The following is a 13137-nucleotide window of genomic DNA, read 5'->3' as shown; positions in this document are numbered from 1 at the left end:
GCAGAGTTTGGAGAGAGGGCAATGCAGGCAGAGGCGGCAGCTGAGAAAACAGCCAGCCCCATGGTTAGCTCCACATCAAGAGATGTGCACAGGGAGTTTAGAGATAAGTGGGGGTTCACACCATCCCCTGAGCTGCAGGCACCTGAAGTCCTACACTGGACACAGAGCTCGGGGAGCAGCACCGACAGGACAAGACACACTGGGGCTCTGCCCATGCGAGGTCCAGCCAGGAGCAACCAGGTGTTGCTCAGATCTTCCAGTTCCCCTCACTCTACCTACAGCAACCCTGACATGGCACTTAGCAGACGGGACAATAAAGTGCTAGGTTGTTCTCAGCTGAAAGTGAACAACCATCTCCTGCTATCAAAACTCAGGTACATGTTTCCTGACGCACCACATCGACAGCAGCCATCTTCCAAGGAACAAAGCTAAGACTTTATTACTGTTCTCCACAGTTAAATTTTGGGAAAGGGTGGAAAAGCAATTGCATTTGTGTATGTGTGAGCTCACAAATTAACCCCAGGGTCATTTGTGAGGGGAGGTGAGAGCAGCGAGCGCCCGTACCACCGTCTTTGATGTGTCACCCACCCGCCTTCACACAGCTCCAGCCGCTCGCAGGCTTTGATGATCCGAGCTTTCCCCACCACTGCTTCACTCCATCGCTTTAATCTTGCCACAACAGCACCGTGAAAAGAAAGGGGGAGAGGGAAGAGGGCGAGAAAGAGAAATAAAAAGAGAGAGAGAAAAGACATTTGGGGCTGGAAAAGTCAGCTTGATAGAGGAATCTGGAAAGATCTGACGTGCCATCAGCCAGAGATGAAAGTGCTAGAAACAAGGCATGTGTCGCATGTTTATTAAAATGGTGGCATGATTCTCATAAGGAAAGCACATCTGTGACACCTCCTCGAGATCACTCCAGTACAAGAGTCACCCAACAATCTAGGACTGCTAAATTTAGCACGGGCTTTATCTTTTGTCAAATATGCATAAAAGCTCCTCAAAATCCTTTGGATTTGTCCAATTCAAAACTAAAACAAAACATATTTTAAAATCTTGTTTAAACCAATCCACATGCCAGAGTTGACCACGCCTGAGACAACACCAAGCAGTGAAGGGAAACCCAACACCAGCTGAATTAAAACTTTCAGAATTGAAGTTAAAAAAAATAAGCAGGGAAGGGAGGGGGGCGGGGGGGACAGCAGATATGAAAATGCATGATGGCCTGAAATATTTCCCCACCTTCAAAAAATGTCGCCTTGAAATTCCTACCTGCTTCATTCACCTTGCTTCTATCAGATTTTTTTATTACCCTCACTTTAGAGAATTTCTCTGGCACTTAGTATGCAGGAGCAGTGCGCGGGAATAGATCCCGCTGCCATAGATAATGTGGTTCTAAGGGAAACCCATCAATTGTTAATGGCCATGCAAATTGTTGAAACTAGAGAGTTATTCACAGTTATCTCGCTGTGATTTGGTAAGTGTCCATGCCTGATGTGATCACTCACTTGATATATTATTCCATTACAATTCAAGTAGTAGCCTTACCTTCAGTTTTTGGGGAAAAAAGCGTGAGAGCGAGTGGGAGGGTGAAGAAATGTTATTTGTTTTAAATTATTTTAAACAGCCATACATACCTTCGCGTGCAAAGGTTTTACAGTACAATAAATCCCTCCCTGAGACTACAGTCATGCCTTACTGAAACGTTTAAATCCCTCCAATCAGAAACTAAAAGAGTTTAACATGCAATTTCAGACCGTGATCTTGCAAAGCACTTTCTTACGTTTCAACCGTACAGATGGTTCCCACATCCTTTGTGGTGCTGGATCTTCCAACTGCAGGTTGCACTGTTTTACATTTTCTGATCAGGGTTTTCTACTGCTTATGCTAAAATTTGCTGACATGTAATAAGCTATAGGCATCTCCTCAAATCCATAATGCATTCACTCTCCTGCAGCACCAACTTACTGATCATTAATTTTCAGCTTTATTGCAGTTCCAACATATCAGATGCGTTGGGGTTTTTTTTGGTTCTTGGCTGAGATTTATTACTTTTAGCAAAGTGTACTTTGTTTTTTTATTTTGTTTGCTCGGTTTTAAACAGCCCTTAAGGGGGAAATGTTACTCTTCTTTATAACGTAATTCTGAAATCATAGTATTAAAAAATAAATCCTATAATTATGTTTCCCATTAGGATTAGATAAATTATGTTTAATTAAAAGAAAAATCTGCTAGCACCCAGCACAATGGTTGGTGGCAAATCGAGGAGATGAAACATTTATGTGTTTATCTTCCTGAAGCAGCTGATTGAGTCTATGACCAGACACACCCGAACAGGCCTTCAGAGATATAAATTCAGATATTAAAAACAAAGATTTGTCCTTCCCTTCAGATAAAGGTTCTGATTTTTAGAAGCAGCCTCTGATTTTATTCTCGTGGACTACAGCAACTACAATTTTCATGAGCTTTGTAGCAGTTACACACTGAACTACCTGGCTGCACTAGGAATTCCAGTATTGTGATAAAACGTCTGCAATTATTCACAGGGCAAAAAACAGCATCAGAAGTCAAGATCTTCTAGGTGAACGAAGAAAATCAGGATTCCTAACAAAACTGCCACGCTCGCCCCTCTCCAGCACCGCTGTTGGGCAGGTGATGTTCTCTGTGAGCCTGACGGCTGCAGGGGTGACAACGCATACTGGAGCTGTAGGAAACGACTTATACCATGCTCCTTTTTACAGCCTCTGAGAACTAATTATTAACGGGACAGGGTCCCCCCCACGTACACTTTGCAAACGTTATGGTATGCATTTTCCATTTAGGAATTGCTGCCACTATTGCTACGCACAGCCCGTCAGCATCGCGCTCTCTATTTTGTTTAGGAGCTGAAGAATGATTGATCTTATTGATTTGTGTCAACAGTCTGACATGGCCATATCGACCAGCGGTAATTTTGTGGGAGGAGCTGGGAGGGGAACTGGAGATAGCATTTTCTGTAACACGCCATCCTGCCCAAAGAGAAAATGTCGTTAGAGATGCCAGTACTGCCATCGACGGGACCGCACTGGGACTCTAACCGACACAAGTGAGCGACGAGACATTTCCCATGACCGTGTTTACAGCAAATCCACTGCTAAACACCCAACTGTATAATTATAATCTATTACAATTATGCAAAGAAGTAACATTTCAGAAGGGCCTTCTCATTTCCCATTCTTAGCATTGAATACTTTTGTTTTGCAGCCAATCAACTAAATTAGCCCTAATTCAGTTTCATTCACAAACACAAAGAGTATATTAGAGGGAAAAAAGTGAACGAATGGAAAATTCACTTAGGAAGCCAGGAATTACTTCGTTTTCATGTATTTCTGGACTAGAAACCATCATGGGGAAAAAAGTCAACTTAAGGCAGAAGAGTTTTACTGACTTTGCTAACTGCTCTGCGAGAGCCCTTGGAGGCATGATCAGGAACGGCAGTGCTTCACCGCCCGGAAAAGCGGAGGTCTTTGGCAGCATCCGAGGGGAGCAAGGAGAGTTAAAAGGCTCATATACCAAACGTGATCCTGTATCCCAATCCACGAGAAGTGCCAAACACCAAAAAAGCTTTTGTGGGGCTTTCCCCCCTATACACACAGATAAGAGCTGCTTGATGCTGCTTCTGACGACTACCGCCTTTTATTGGAAAGTCACAATTTCAACCTGCACTCACCGACGCTTCCAAAGAAGGAGACACAGAAAACACTGATGAATAGTATTTCAGTTTTACGCAGTAGCCCCGAGACCACACATCCTACAGACAGGAGCTCCTGCGACAGCCCTTCCAGCACCGCACTTCATCCAGGGACTGCAGGAGTGCAGAGAAGTCTGCCTTACTGGAATATGAAATGGGAGCCTGATTTAGCCAACCTCTTTTGGGGAACACCCGCTTAGCTCCCCATCTGCATCCTTGCCGAGGTGGCAGCACTACACCACCCAAAATACTGAGGTTAAATCTCAGCAAAAGGCAGTGGGAGAGACAAGCAGGGAAAACACACGATATTTAAAGCAAATGGCATCTCGTTATTGAGGAGGCCTAACCCCCTTGACTGGCTTTTGTTTTCTTATTCCAAGAAACGGTAACATTTCAGGAAGTCAGATCGCATTTGGAAAGTCATCAGACTGGCAGCACTCACACCAGTTCTTTCCCAGCAAAGCAGTTAGGCACAACATTTTGCTGAGATAAGGCCTTTACTTCTTAAAGCCTTATTTCCCTTTTCTCATGTGAAACGAATCTCCTCTCTTCTGTTCTCATTTGGAATTAATTCCTTAAACTGGTTTCCCCCTGCGCCGCTGCAGCGTGCTGATCTCTGCCTCTGAAACTCCTCTCAGGCCCCGTGGTGCCCACACTGCAATACCAGGACAGGGACTGCTTTAAGCACGCTCTTCACTTTCTTCCATTGCGTGAGTGTCAACTGTTATAAAGGATAATTTGTACCACAAGTGAAAGAAATAATGACTCCAACCACCCTCTGGCCTGCATCTTGACTCCCCCCCATGCATGCCAGGTGCCACGGCCCCCTCCTGCCCCAGCTCCTTCCCTGCCTGCTCCAGAGACACGGGGATGAGTTATCATCAGCATTGTGTAGCACTGATGCTCCCTTCCAGTTGACTGAGGCAGTTCCTAAATTAAGGGCAAGACGGTGACAATGTATGTCCTGTTTTCTCCTGAAATCTGTATTAAAAAGAGAGCAACACAAAGCCTCACGTGAAAGCACAGCATAGCTGGATGAATAGGAGGAAGAAAATCTACTGCTCAGTGTAAGCCACGAGAAGGTTTTGAAACCTATACATCCCAAAATACTCGGAATGTGGAAAGCTGCAGAACCTTAAATACAATCTGAAGTTATACTCACGCATTCCCGCACGCTGAACTAATCTCCATACGACATGGGACGGGAGTACGTATCTTGCATCATCATCTCGATATAGCCAAGTCCTTGAGAAGTCAGTCACCCTAGCAGTACGGAGCACGGCATTTAACTCCCTTCACAGGCCAGACAGCTATCTACGTACCTACTGATTATTTTTCTCTGGTTAGCAAAACAGTTTGTTTACCCAAGACCACAAAACTCTGTGGATTTTCTGAAAGAAACCCTGCAGAGAGAAAGGGAAAACAATCACAGATAATACTCCAGAAATCATCAGATTACAGCACATTCTCTTGACTCGCATCTGTTGAGTAAATAAGTGCTTTGCGCCGACCAGTTTCATTTACTTCCCTCTCCTGCAAGTGGCTGCCGGTTTACTTTCCAGTGGGCTGTTCCAGGGTTGTATGTGGGGCAAAAGGATTATTTCCAGCAGAGTCAAACCACTAGCCTTTTCCACTTGCGTTTGGCTTGAGCTGAAACTCCTCTTTCAATCCCATCTTCCTGGGGAGATGCACCACTTCAGAACTGCACAGATGCAAAGAGGTCCATGGTTGGGAACACTCTCAGTGCAGCGGGGAGCAGCAGGCAGCAGCATGCAAGCTCCCAGGAGAACCCCGAATTCAGCCATCCCTCTCCCTTAGGAGCAGTTTCAGAGAAGCTCACTTTAGGCTGGTACAAAAAGTCCTGCACAACTCCAGGTTTGCCCTGTGAAATACCTGGCCAAGGAGGGCAAGAAAGTGAGGGCAGCGCGGGATGCTCTGCAGAACCTTCTTGCTGAGGCCGCCTCGCTGGGGGCACGGCATGGCTTCATCTTGCCTAAACGGGGAGCTGGAAACATTACTTTTAGTTCAGTTCTGATCCGGGTTCAATAAACCCTTCAAACTATCTGTTTCAGGATTAATTCAGCTTAAAATTAAAATGACTCAGATAATTTTTTTGTTTGAGTTCTGTTCTATCGCCAAACCTCTTCAGTGATAATAATTTATCGATAAGTTATCCTACAACAATTTTCCTAGGCAGGAAAAATAAAAGCAGGGCCCCTCTGGCCACGAAAGCAGTGTTCACCTACGTTTCTGCATACAGCAAATGCCTGCTCTGGACCGGATCAGCCATCTACTGTAATGCTTTGTCACCACAGAGCCTCATACGAGATGCTTCACAGACAGATGCAGAAAAGCCTGGGGCAAGCAATTATAATAATAACTTGCCCCACAAGAAAACTTAATTACTTGAGGTTAGGAGGGCGCCTGGTTTAAGGCCCGCGGGCAGGGCGGGCTCCTCTGCTGGTGCCTGACCCTACACACCCGGCCACACATGCTGTGGCGCTCTGCACTGCTCGCACGGGGAAACACGCTCGTGCACACACATCCACCCTCTTCCACCTCTTTTTGAAGAGGGAAGATCCTGGTGCAAATGGCCAGGCTGGGGATTGCACTGCTGGCTGGGAGCTCAGGGATGCTCCTGCTCCCAGCTCCTGCCAGGGCATCAGCCTGGATGGAGCCTCCCAGGTGGGAGCCCCTACCCCCCCAGAGCACTACATGCATTAAATCAGCATTTAAAAGGCACGTAAGGCAATACATACAGAGAGCAGGAGGGGGAACGTGATAGAGCAAATCCCGTATTTCTCAGACATACATTAAAGCTTTGTTATTTACCTGCTTACTGCATTTTGGAATAAATGCATTCTAAAACAGGCAAATTTCCAGTTTCTTTAAAATTGATATTGAAATAAAAAAGCAGTCTGGTGAGGATAGGTCTCTGCAGGAGCCAAGACACTCTGGGAAAATGCCCAAGCTCTCTCAGTAGTTCTTGAGTTTCATCCAAGCTCCCGAAGCAGCCTGGTGATACACAAGATGTACGGACTGGTTCCCATCTCAGTTCAGATGTCCCAGACAACAGCCACCCCCAACCTGAGTGATTTCTCAGCCCTGTCCTACATAGCTGCAAAGAAGCTGACTTGCAAAGGCTCCTGAATTATTTTCAGAATTATTTAGGAAGTGATTAAGCATGGCATTTATATTTTAATACAATACACTGAAGTTCAGTATGTTAAAAATACAAGAATTTCACCTTTGTTCAAAACATGTACATACATGCGTATGCAGCGTCTAGATTACCATCACATGTTGGGCAGGCATGCCTAAGCCTTACTTCACATTTTCATGCTGGTCTTGTGAGTGGCAAAGTCACCCCTAGTATCTAATTCTACCACTTCTTTTTTTATACGTGTCTCTTATTCCTGGTGGGAAGGAAGTGAAACCAGAAGTTGCTTTTCTTCTCATTCTGTGCTTATTGCACGACTGCAACCTTTGCTCAAGATGGCATTTTCATGGGTAGGAGGTTCAGTCGTGATTGACACATATTCCACCAGTAGAGTGCACACCAGGTAAACCTACCGGGTACAGGTTCAGCTGGATATTTTCACCTGTGAAAATACACAACCCTGCTCAGTGCTATCGTGCGCCCTGCAGAGATCTCTCACAGGCACGAGCATGCGGTGTGCTGTTGCTCTCTCCCTCTTCTGCCAGCGCCCAGCAGCCCCAGGTAGACCTGTGCACAGCTCCTTCCACAGGCTCCTCCTCAACTGCACGCCTCCAACCTCTTCTCGCAGAACTAGTCCCACCTTGTGAGATCCTGCCTGTTCAGCCGTGATCACACAGGCTTTCCGAGCACTGACTAGTCGAAAAACTTAAGTCTATAAAGAACATCTCGCTACACTAGTTGTCCGCTGTCCTCCACCGTAAGTTCACATTTCTCAAAAAATACAATTTTTGCTCACTTCCCCTTCTCCATCCTACTGTTGACAACCCTGTTCGTTATTTGTTTTACCCCTTTGTTTCATGAGCATCATTAGCTTCAGCTATCCTGCACGGACATGAGCAAAAAGCCTCCTTGAATGAGCTTCTGACAAGACCCTACATTTTGGGATACCATCAGTCTCCCCATCTTCCAAGGGCAGGGTTGTTGCAGATCAGGGGATACATCACAGACATTATTATTTACTTTCCTAGAAAGATCCCCATTTTGGTGCAAATCTCTTCTCTGCATCTGGCTTTATTAGAACACTGCATTCCTCCATTTCTTTCAGTATCCATAGTCATTTATATTACCTTCCAAAAAGTAATTATTTAGAACCAGTTAAGCCTGTACATGAATTCTGCCTTTGTTTAAAACACATTGTACATATGTATACATTTAGACTGTCATTAAATATTTAAGAGGCTGTCTTCAAACTTCAGCAGCAGCACTGTTTATTCACTTAACCCTTTGTGAAACAGAAAGCTTGACACCAAAATCATACCATCAGTGAATTCAGAAAGCCCAGCTGCCCCAGCACCGGGTGACAAAGGCCAACTTTGACAGAGTCAAGGGCTCTGTAAAGAAACCAGAGGTTTTTCTTTGTTTTCCTTTATATCCCTGTTTGCTGGTAGTCTAATCATGATAATGCAATTCAGTTTAGTCTATATCAGCTTTATCTGCTGAGATGCATAACTGGGATGCAAATTAATTAGCTGTAACATACAGATGGATCTTCCTATACAATTCAGGGAGACGGAGTCAAATATGCACATGCCCGTCCCTCCTTCCCCCAAATGAAATAAGACACTCTACGCACTTTCCACAGGTCAAGAAGTCTCCTTTCCTGGCTTCTTCCATCTCCTAGAGAGGAAACAATACATCCTGTGGACAGGTGGACCTTTTTTGAACCCAACACCGAATGCTGCACCGTTGATGAAACCCCTTCACAACTAACTTGCAAAGTGCACTGCACCAAGCGTAACACAACATAACCCTACCACCCTGGTAACGTGAGACTCCCATGGTTTAAAATCTGGTCACCTAATTTACCAGGTTTGGGAAGGGCTCTCCCTAGAGCCCATCATCCACAGTTCACCCTGGCAAACTGGCGCACCCACCTTTATGTGAAATGAAACAGGGTAAGTGTCATAGCAGAGGGTGGGAAAACCAGCACAGGAGAGTGCAATATGTGACTTTCCCAACTCAATATACATATCTTGAAGAATGCATTTTTCTTCTTTTTGATTAAAACCTTGAGGATGCATTGTTAAATCCAAGCCCAAAAAGCCCCATGACAGCAGCTCTGCATGCAGTTTTTGAGGCCCAACTGTATGTGGAGACATTTCTTTGCCAAGCACTAGAGCCTTGTTCATGATCGGATGCTGCTTTAGGTGGGGTGAACAGCAGAGTCCCTCCTATAGTTTTCACACCTGGGTTACACATCCACACGGAAGCATTTCAACTGGCTGACCGCTGTCACACTACCCCAGGGATGTGACCTTGTTGGATATTATAAAGGGAGCAGAGCTCCAGGCAGGGTCCATATTTGCACAGGAGAGACAGAGGATGCCGGGCACCGCAGGACGCGGTGCTGGGAGATCAGCAGATGGCATACTTTGCTGTGAATCGGCACCAAAGCAGGCGCACGAAGGGGCACCAGCACGCTCTGGCAGGTGCGCTCGCTCAGATAAGATGCCGGGTTCAAGAGCTTCAGCAATTGCAGGCAGTCAGCAGAGCGAGCGTGTTCATCTCAGTGGTCTGAGCACAGATTCAGCCTGCCTCAATTCTTAGAGTAATCTTATTTTCTTGTAATCATCTTTATTTATTTCCTGTCTTTAACAGCAGCGTTGCAACAAATGTTGACGTCCCCGTACACCACCCCAGATACAGCCACATTTTAGCACCAAGTATTTTTTTTTTTTGTATGAATAGCACAGCATAACAATTGGGTTAAAGCTTCCATATCCCCCGAGGGTTGTTATGTACACCCCTCGCTACAATATAAGCATCAAATACACTTTAGGAGGGGCAGAACTTAGGGGGAGAGGTCTATCTTTTATTAGACCAAGTGGCATAGCTGTAAAAAAATTGAATATGGCCCTACTGACATCAAACCACAGGCGGGTAGGTTTGTTTTTATGACAACTTGACAGCACGCATGCTGTAGAATGCAGCAAATAACCAGGACTTTTCCTATCTGTAAATAAGCTTCAATTGCTGAGATCTACACCAAAAAACAGCAGAGCCTGCAAGGCTACAGTTGTCAGGCCTCCCTTCTTCCCCACCAAAAAATATTCCCTAAAGGAGATCACAAGCCAAAGGGACTCCCAGGTTACGAATAACACGAGCTTAGCTTAGTATCTCTACTGATCACTTGGTACCGCCACTGCATTGCCTCCACGTGTGCATAATTTCACTGCTTGCCCATCAGTTTTCTCAAAGTGAATGGGATTAAAAGTCCACCAAGTATTTGCACTTCTGTCTTCTCCGCCTCTGCGGCGGATTTACAGTAACCGGAGGGAGAGCAGAGTTTGCCCAGGCACACGCAGGCTTCCCGGCGTTGCAGTGCTGACCTTCCCGGTCTCTCCCAACCCCCTGTGGCTAGTTTCGGTGGAGAAACAGGCAGCCAGCTGGAAATTTTGATCAGCATTAATGCCAGTGTAGTTTCTTCCCAACTGCTCCCCAGGAGTATTTTTCCACCCACGTTCTTCTATGCATCACAAACCCCTCCAGCCGTTGGCAGCTCTCAGTGGAGCTCCACCACACGCTACTAACCCAGTGCTATAACCCAGTGCTATACGGCTGGTCTGTTTTAATTCAGCATCTAACTCCCGCCACACGGGAAACACTCTCGTGCAAAAAACTTCACATATAGACCCCTACTCTGCAGCAAATATAGCGGTGTTCAGCATTTATATGAACTAATCAGTTGCAAATGACTTAGCATCGCAGTCCTGGAGGTAATTCCCAAGCAGCGATTTTCCCGGCAGCTATATATACACAAACCTGAAAAGCAGACTACAAGACAAGGGTAGCACCAAAGCGACACAAAATTTGGCTACATAGTGACATTACCAAAAATACAAATAAAAATCAGGGAAAGTCAAGAAACCAAGCGTTCACAAAAAACACACGCTGTGCTCGCGCCGCCAGCATATCCTCTCACACGTAAAAATGAGAAACTCAGACGCAGGACATGAACACAGTCAGTGTTTCTTTTTCCTCCTTTCTTTACTGATTCTGTGCCGGTTTACATAGAGAGGAAAAAGACAGTGAGACACATTACTGCCTGGTCTGTGGAGATACACAGACACCGACCAGCTGCCGGGCAGTGCTTTTGGAAGAGAGCATCCCAGCAATCGCCCTCAGCAACTAACCCACCGCAGGAGCCTGGCTCCCGCACACGCTGGAGAGGGCTGAGGGATCGCACAAACTCTATCCCAGGCCAGGGAAGGCACAGGGCATCGACCCTCAGAGGCGCTGGGGGGATGAAGGGCAGTGCCAAATGGCACAGCATCCTCCAGCAGCACGCTCGCCGCTGGCCATGTTTGTGAAGCCAAAGGGCTGCGGATGCAGGTCATCGGTCCCGGGGCAAGCAACGCTACAGCCGAGGGACGCTGCGCCGCCCTTCAACACCTCCCTGCCAGGTTCCCGGGCCAAGGCAGCGCCGAGCCAGCCGGCAGCCTCGCCAGCGACAGGAGGAGCCACCGACCCGCCCGAAGAAGAGATCGCGACTTTGCCGCTGCCTGCACCTCGGCACACATCTGCTCACATCTGCCTGGTGGCCGGGGCCACCTGCGGAGCGGGGCATGCCGGCATGTCCACGGGGACACACACACGGGGAAGAGGCGCCACTGACTTACTTTTCGTATTCAGCGTTGTCTCGATCGCAGCGCGAATCCTTGTGCTTTTGCCAGTCTTTGCCATGCTTGCAGGTGGTCAGGAGGACAACATCCTCTCCGTTATGGACGTGATATAAGGCATTCCTGGTGTCTGACCCTATCCCCGTCAGGTACCTTTTCCCCTTGAATACCAACATGTACTTCCTGAGAGGAGGGATGGTGTTAAACCTCAAAAATCCCTTCTCCCCTCCTGTCCTAGGATGATCCTTCGAAAAGAGCGGGATAGAAACGTCAAAGTTGGGTCTGAAGTTTTCAGTACTGATGCTGGCTTTAGCCAGCATGGCCTGGCCGATGTCAAACCCCACATCCTCCGTGTAGTCAGGCCAGGTGCCGGAGTATAAATTAAAAATCAGGTGGTTTCTGCCGTTGTTCCACAGGTGGAGGCTCTGCACCTTGGAGCGGAGGTTGTGCACGTACTGGGGGGAGAGCTGGTCCCGGTCCAGCGTGTCCAGGCTGAGGACGAAGAGGCAGGCCTGCCCGGGGTCGGAGGTGTAGAAACGGGAGCCCTCGATGGCGGCCAGGACGTTCTGGTAGCTCTCGGCGATCTTCTCCCCCTTCTGCTGCGGGTAGACGTAGACCTTGAAGCCGTTTTTCCGGCACTGGGCGAAGTCGAAGCAGGACTCCATGCGGCAGCGGCGCCCGCGGTAGAGGCCGGCGCTGGCGTCCCGCCGCTGCCGGGGGGAGACGCGCCCGCCGCCGCCCTCGGGGCCCGGCCGCTCGGCGGGCGCGAACGGCCGCAGGGCGTCGGGGAAGCGGGGCCAGGGCCGCTCGGCGCCGGGGCGCGGGGGCGGGCCATGCCGGCTACCGGGCGGCGGGTGCCGGGCCGCCCGCAGCCGCACGCCTCCCAGGTAGAGCAGCAGGGCGAGACAGGTGCCGGCGGAGAGCAGCGTCAGGTAGCGTTTTTTGGCCTGCATGTGTCCGGCGGGGGTCCGGGGGGCTGCGGAGGAAGGCGGGGGCGGCCCGAGCTCGCCGGGCGCCGCTCTCAGCTCCGCTCCGCCATCTTCCCGCCGGCGAGCGCTTCAAACTCTCTTCGCCCACCTCCGCTCGGCGCCGTTCCCCAAGCCGCCGGCCGGGGCCGCGCATGTGGGCGACCGCCGCAACTTTCTCCCCGCCGGTCTCTCAGGGGCGGCGGGCGGCGGCGGGCCGGCGGCGGCCCGGCGGGGCGCCCCGCATGCACTCAGGGGCCGGCCCCCCGCGCGGGGCGGGCACCGGGGCAGCCCCGCTCCCGCCTTCCCGCCGCTGCCTGCCCTCTCCTCCGCCACGCTCCCGCCCGCCCCTCCCCTCCCCGCGCCGCCAGCCCAGCCCAGCCCGGCCCGGCCCAGCCCAGCCCGACCCCGCCGGCTCACAGCCCGCGGCCGCCGCGTCGCAGCCTGACGAAGCCCTGCATGGCCCGGCGCCCCCCGCCCGGCCCCGGCGCCGTTCGCTCCTCGCCGCGCTCCCGCTGAATGGCCCCCGGGACGGAGCGGCGGCGGCGGCGAGGACCCTCCTCCCTCTCCTCCTCCTCCTCCTCCTCCTCCTCCCTCTCCTCCTCC

At 49.4% G+C, this 13137-nt stretch overlaps 1 protein-coding gene across 1 annotated transcript in view; it reads right to left on the bottom strand.

Moving 5' to 3' along the window:
- The window catches only part of EXT1 (exostosin glycosyltransferase 1), a 187235-nt gene extending 174362 nt beyond the window's left edge, over positions 1 to 12873 (bottom strand). The window contains exon 1 of the mRNA XM_054814313.1: positions 11567 to 12873. Coding sequence (XP_054670288.1) covers positions 11567 to 12519 — 953 coding nt within the window. The 5' untranslated portion in view covers positions 12520 to 12873. The remainder of the gene's footprint in view (positions 1 to 11566) is intronic.
- Positions 12874 to 13137: the final 264 nt, after the last annotated feature.

Source organism: Grus americana, chromosome 2, assembly GCF_028858705.1.
Source record: "Grus americana isolate bGruAme1 chromosome 2, bGruAme1.mat, whole genome shotgun sequence".
NCBI lineage: Eukaryota > Metazoa > Chordata > Aves > Gruiformes > Gruidae > Grus > Grus americana.
Note: the sequence above shows the minus strand (reverse complement) of the source record. Positions and strands in the feature narration are given on the sequence as shown.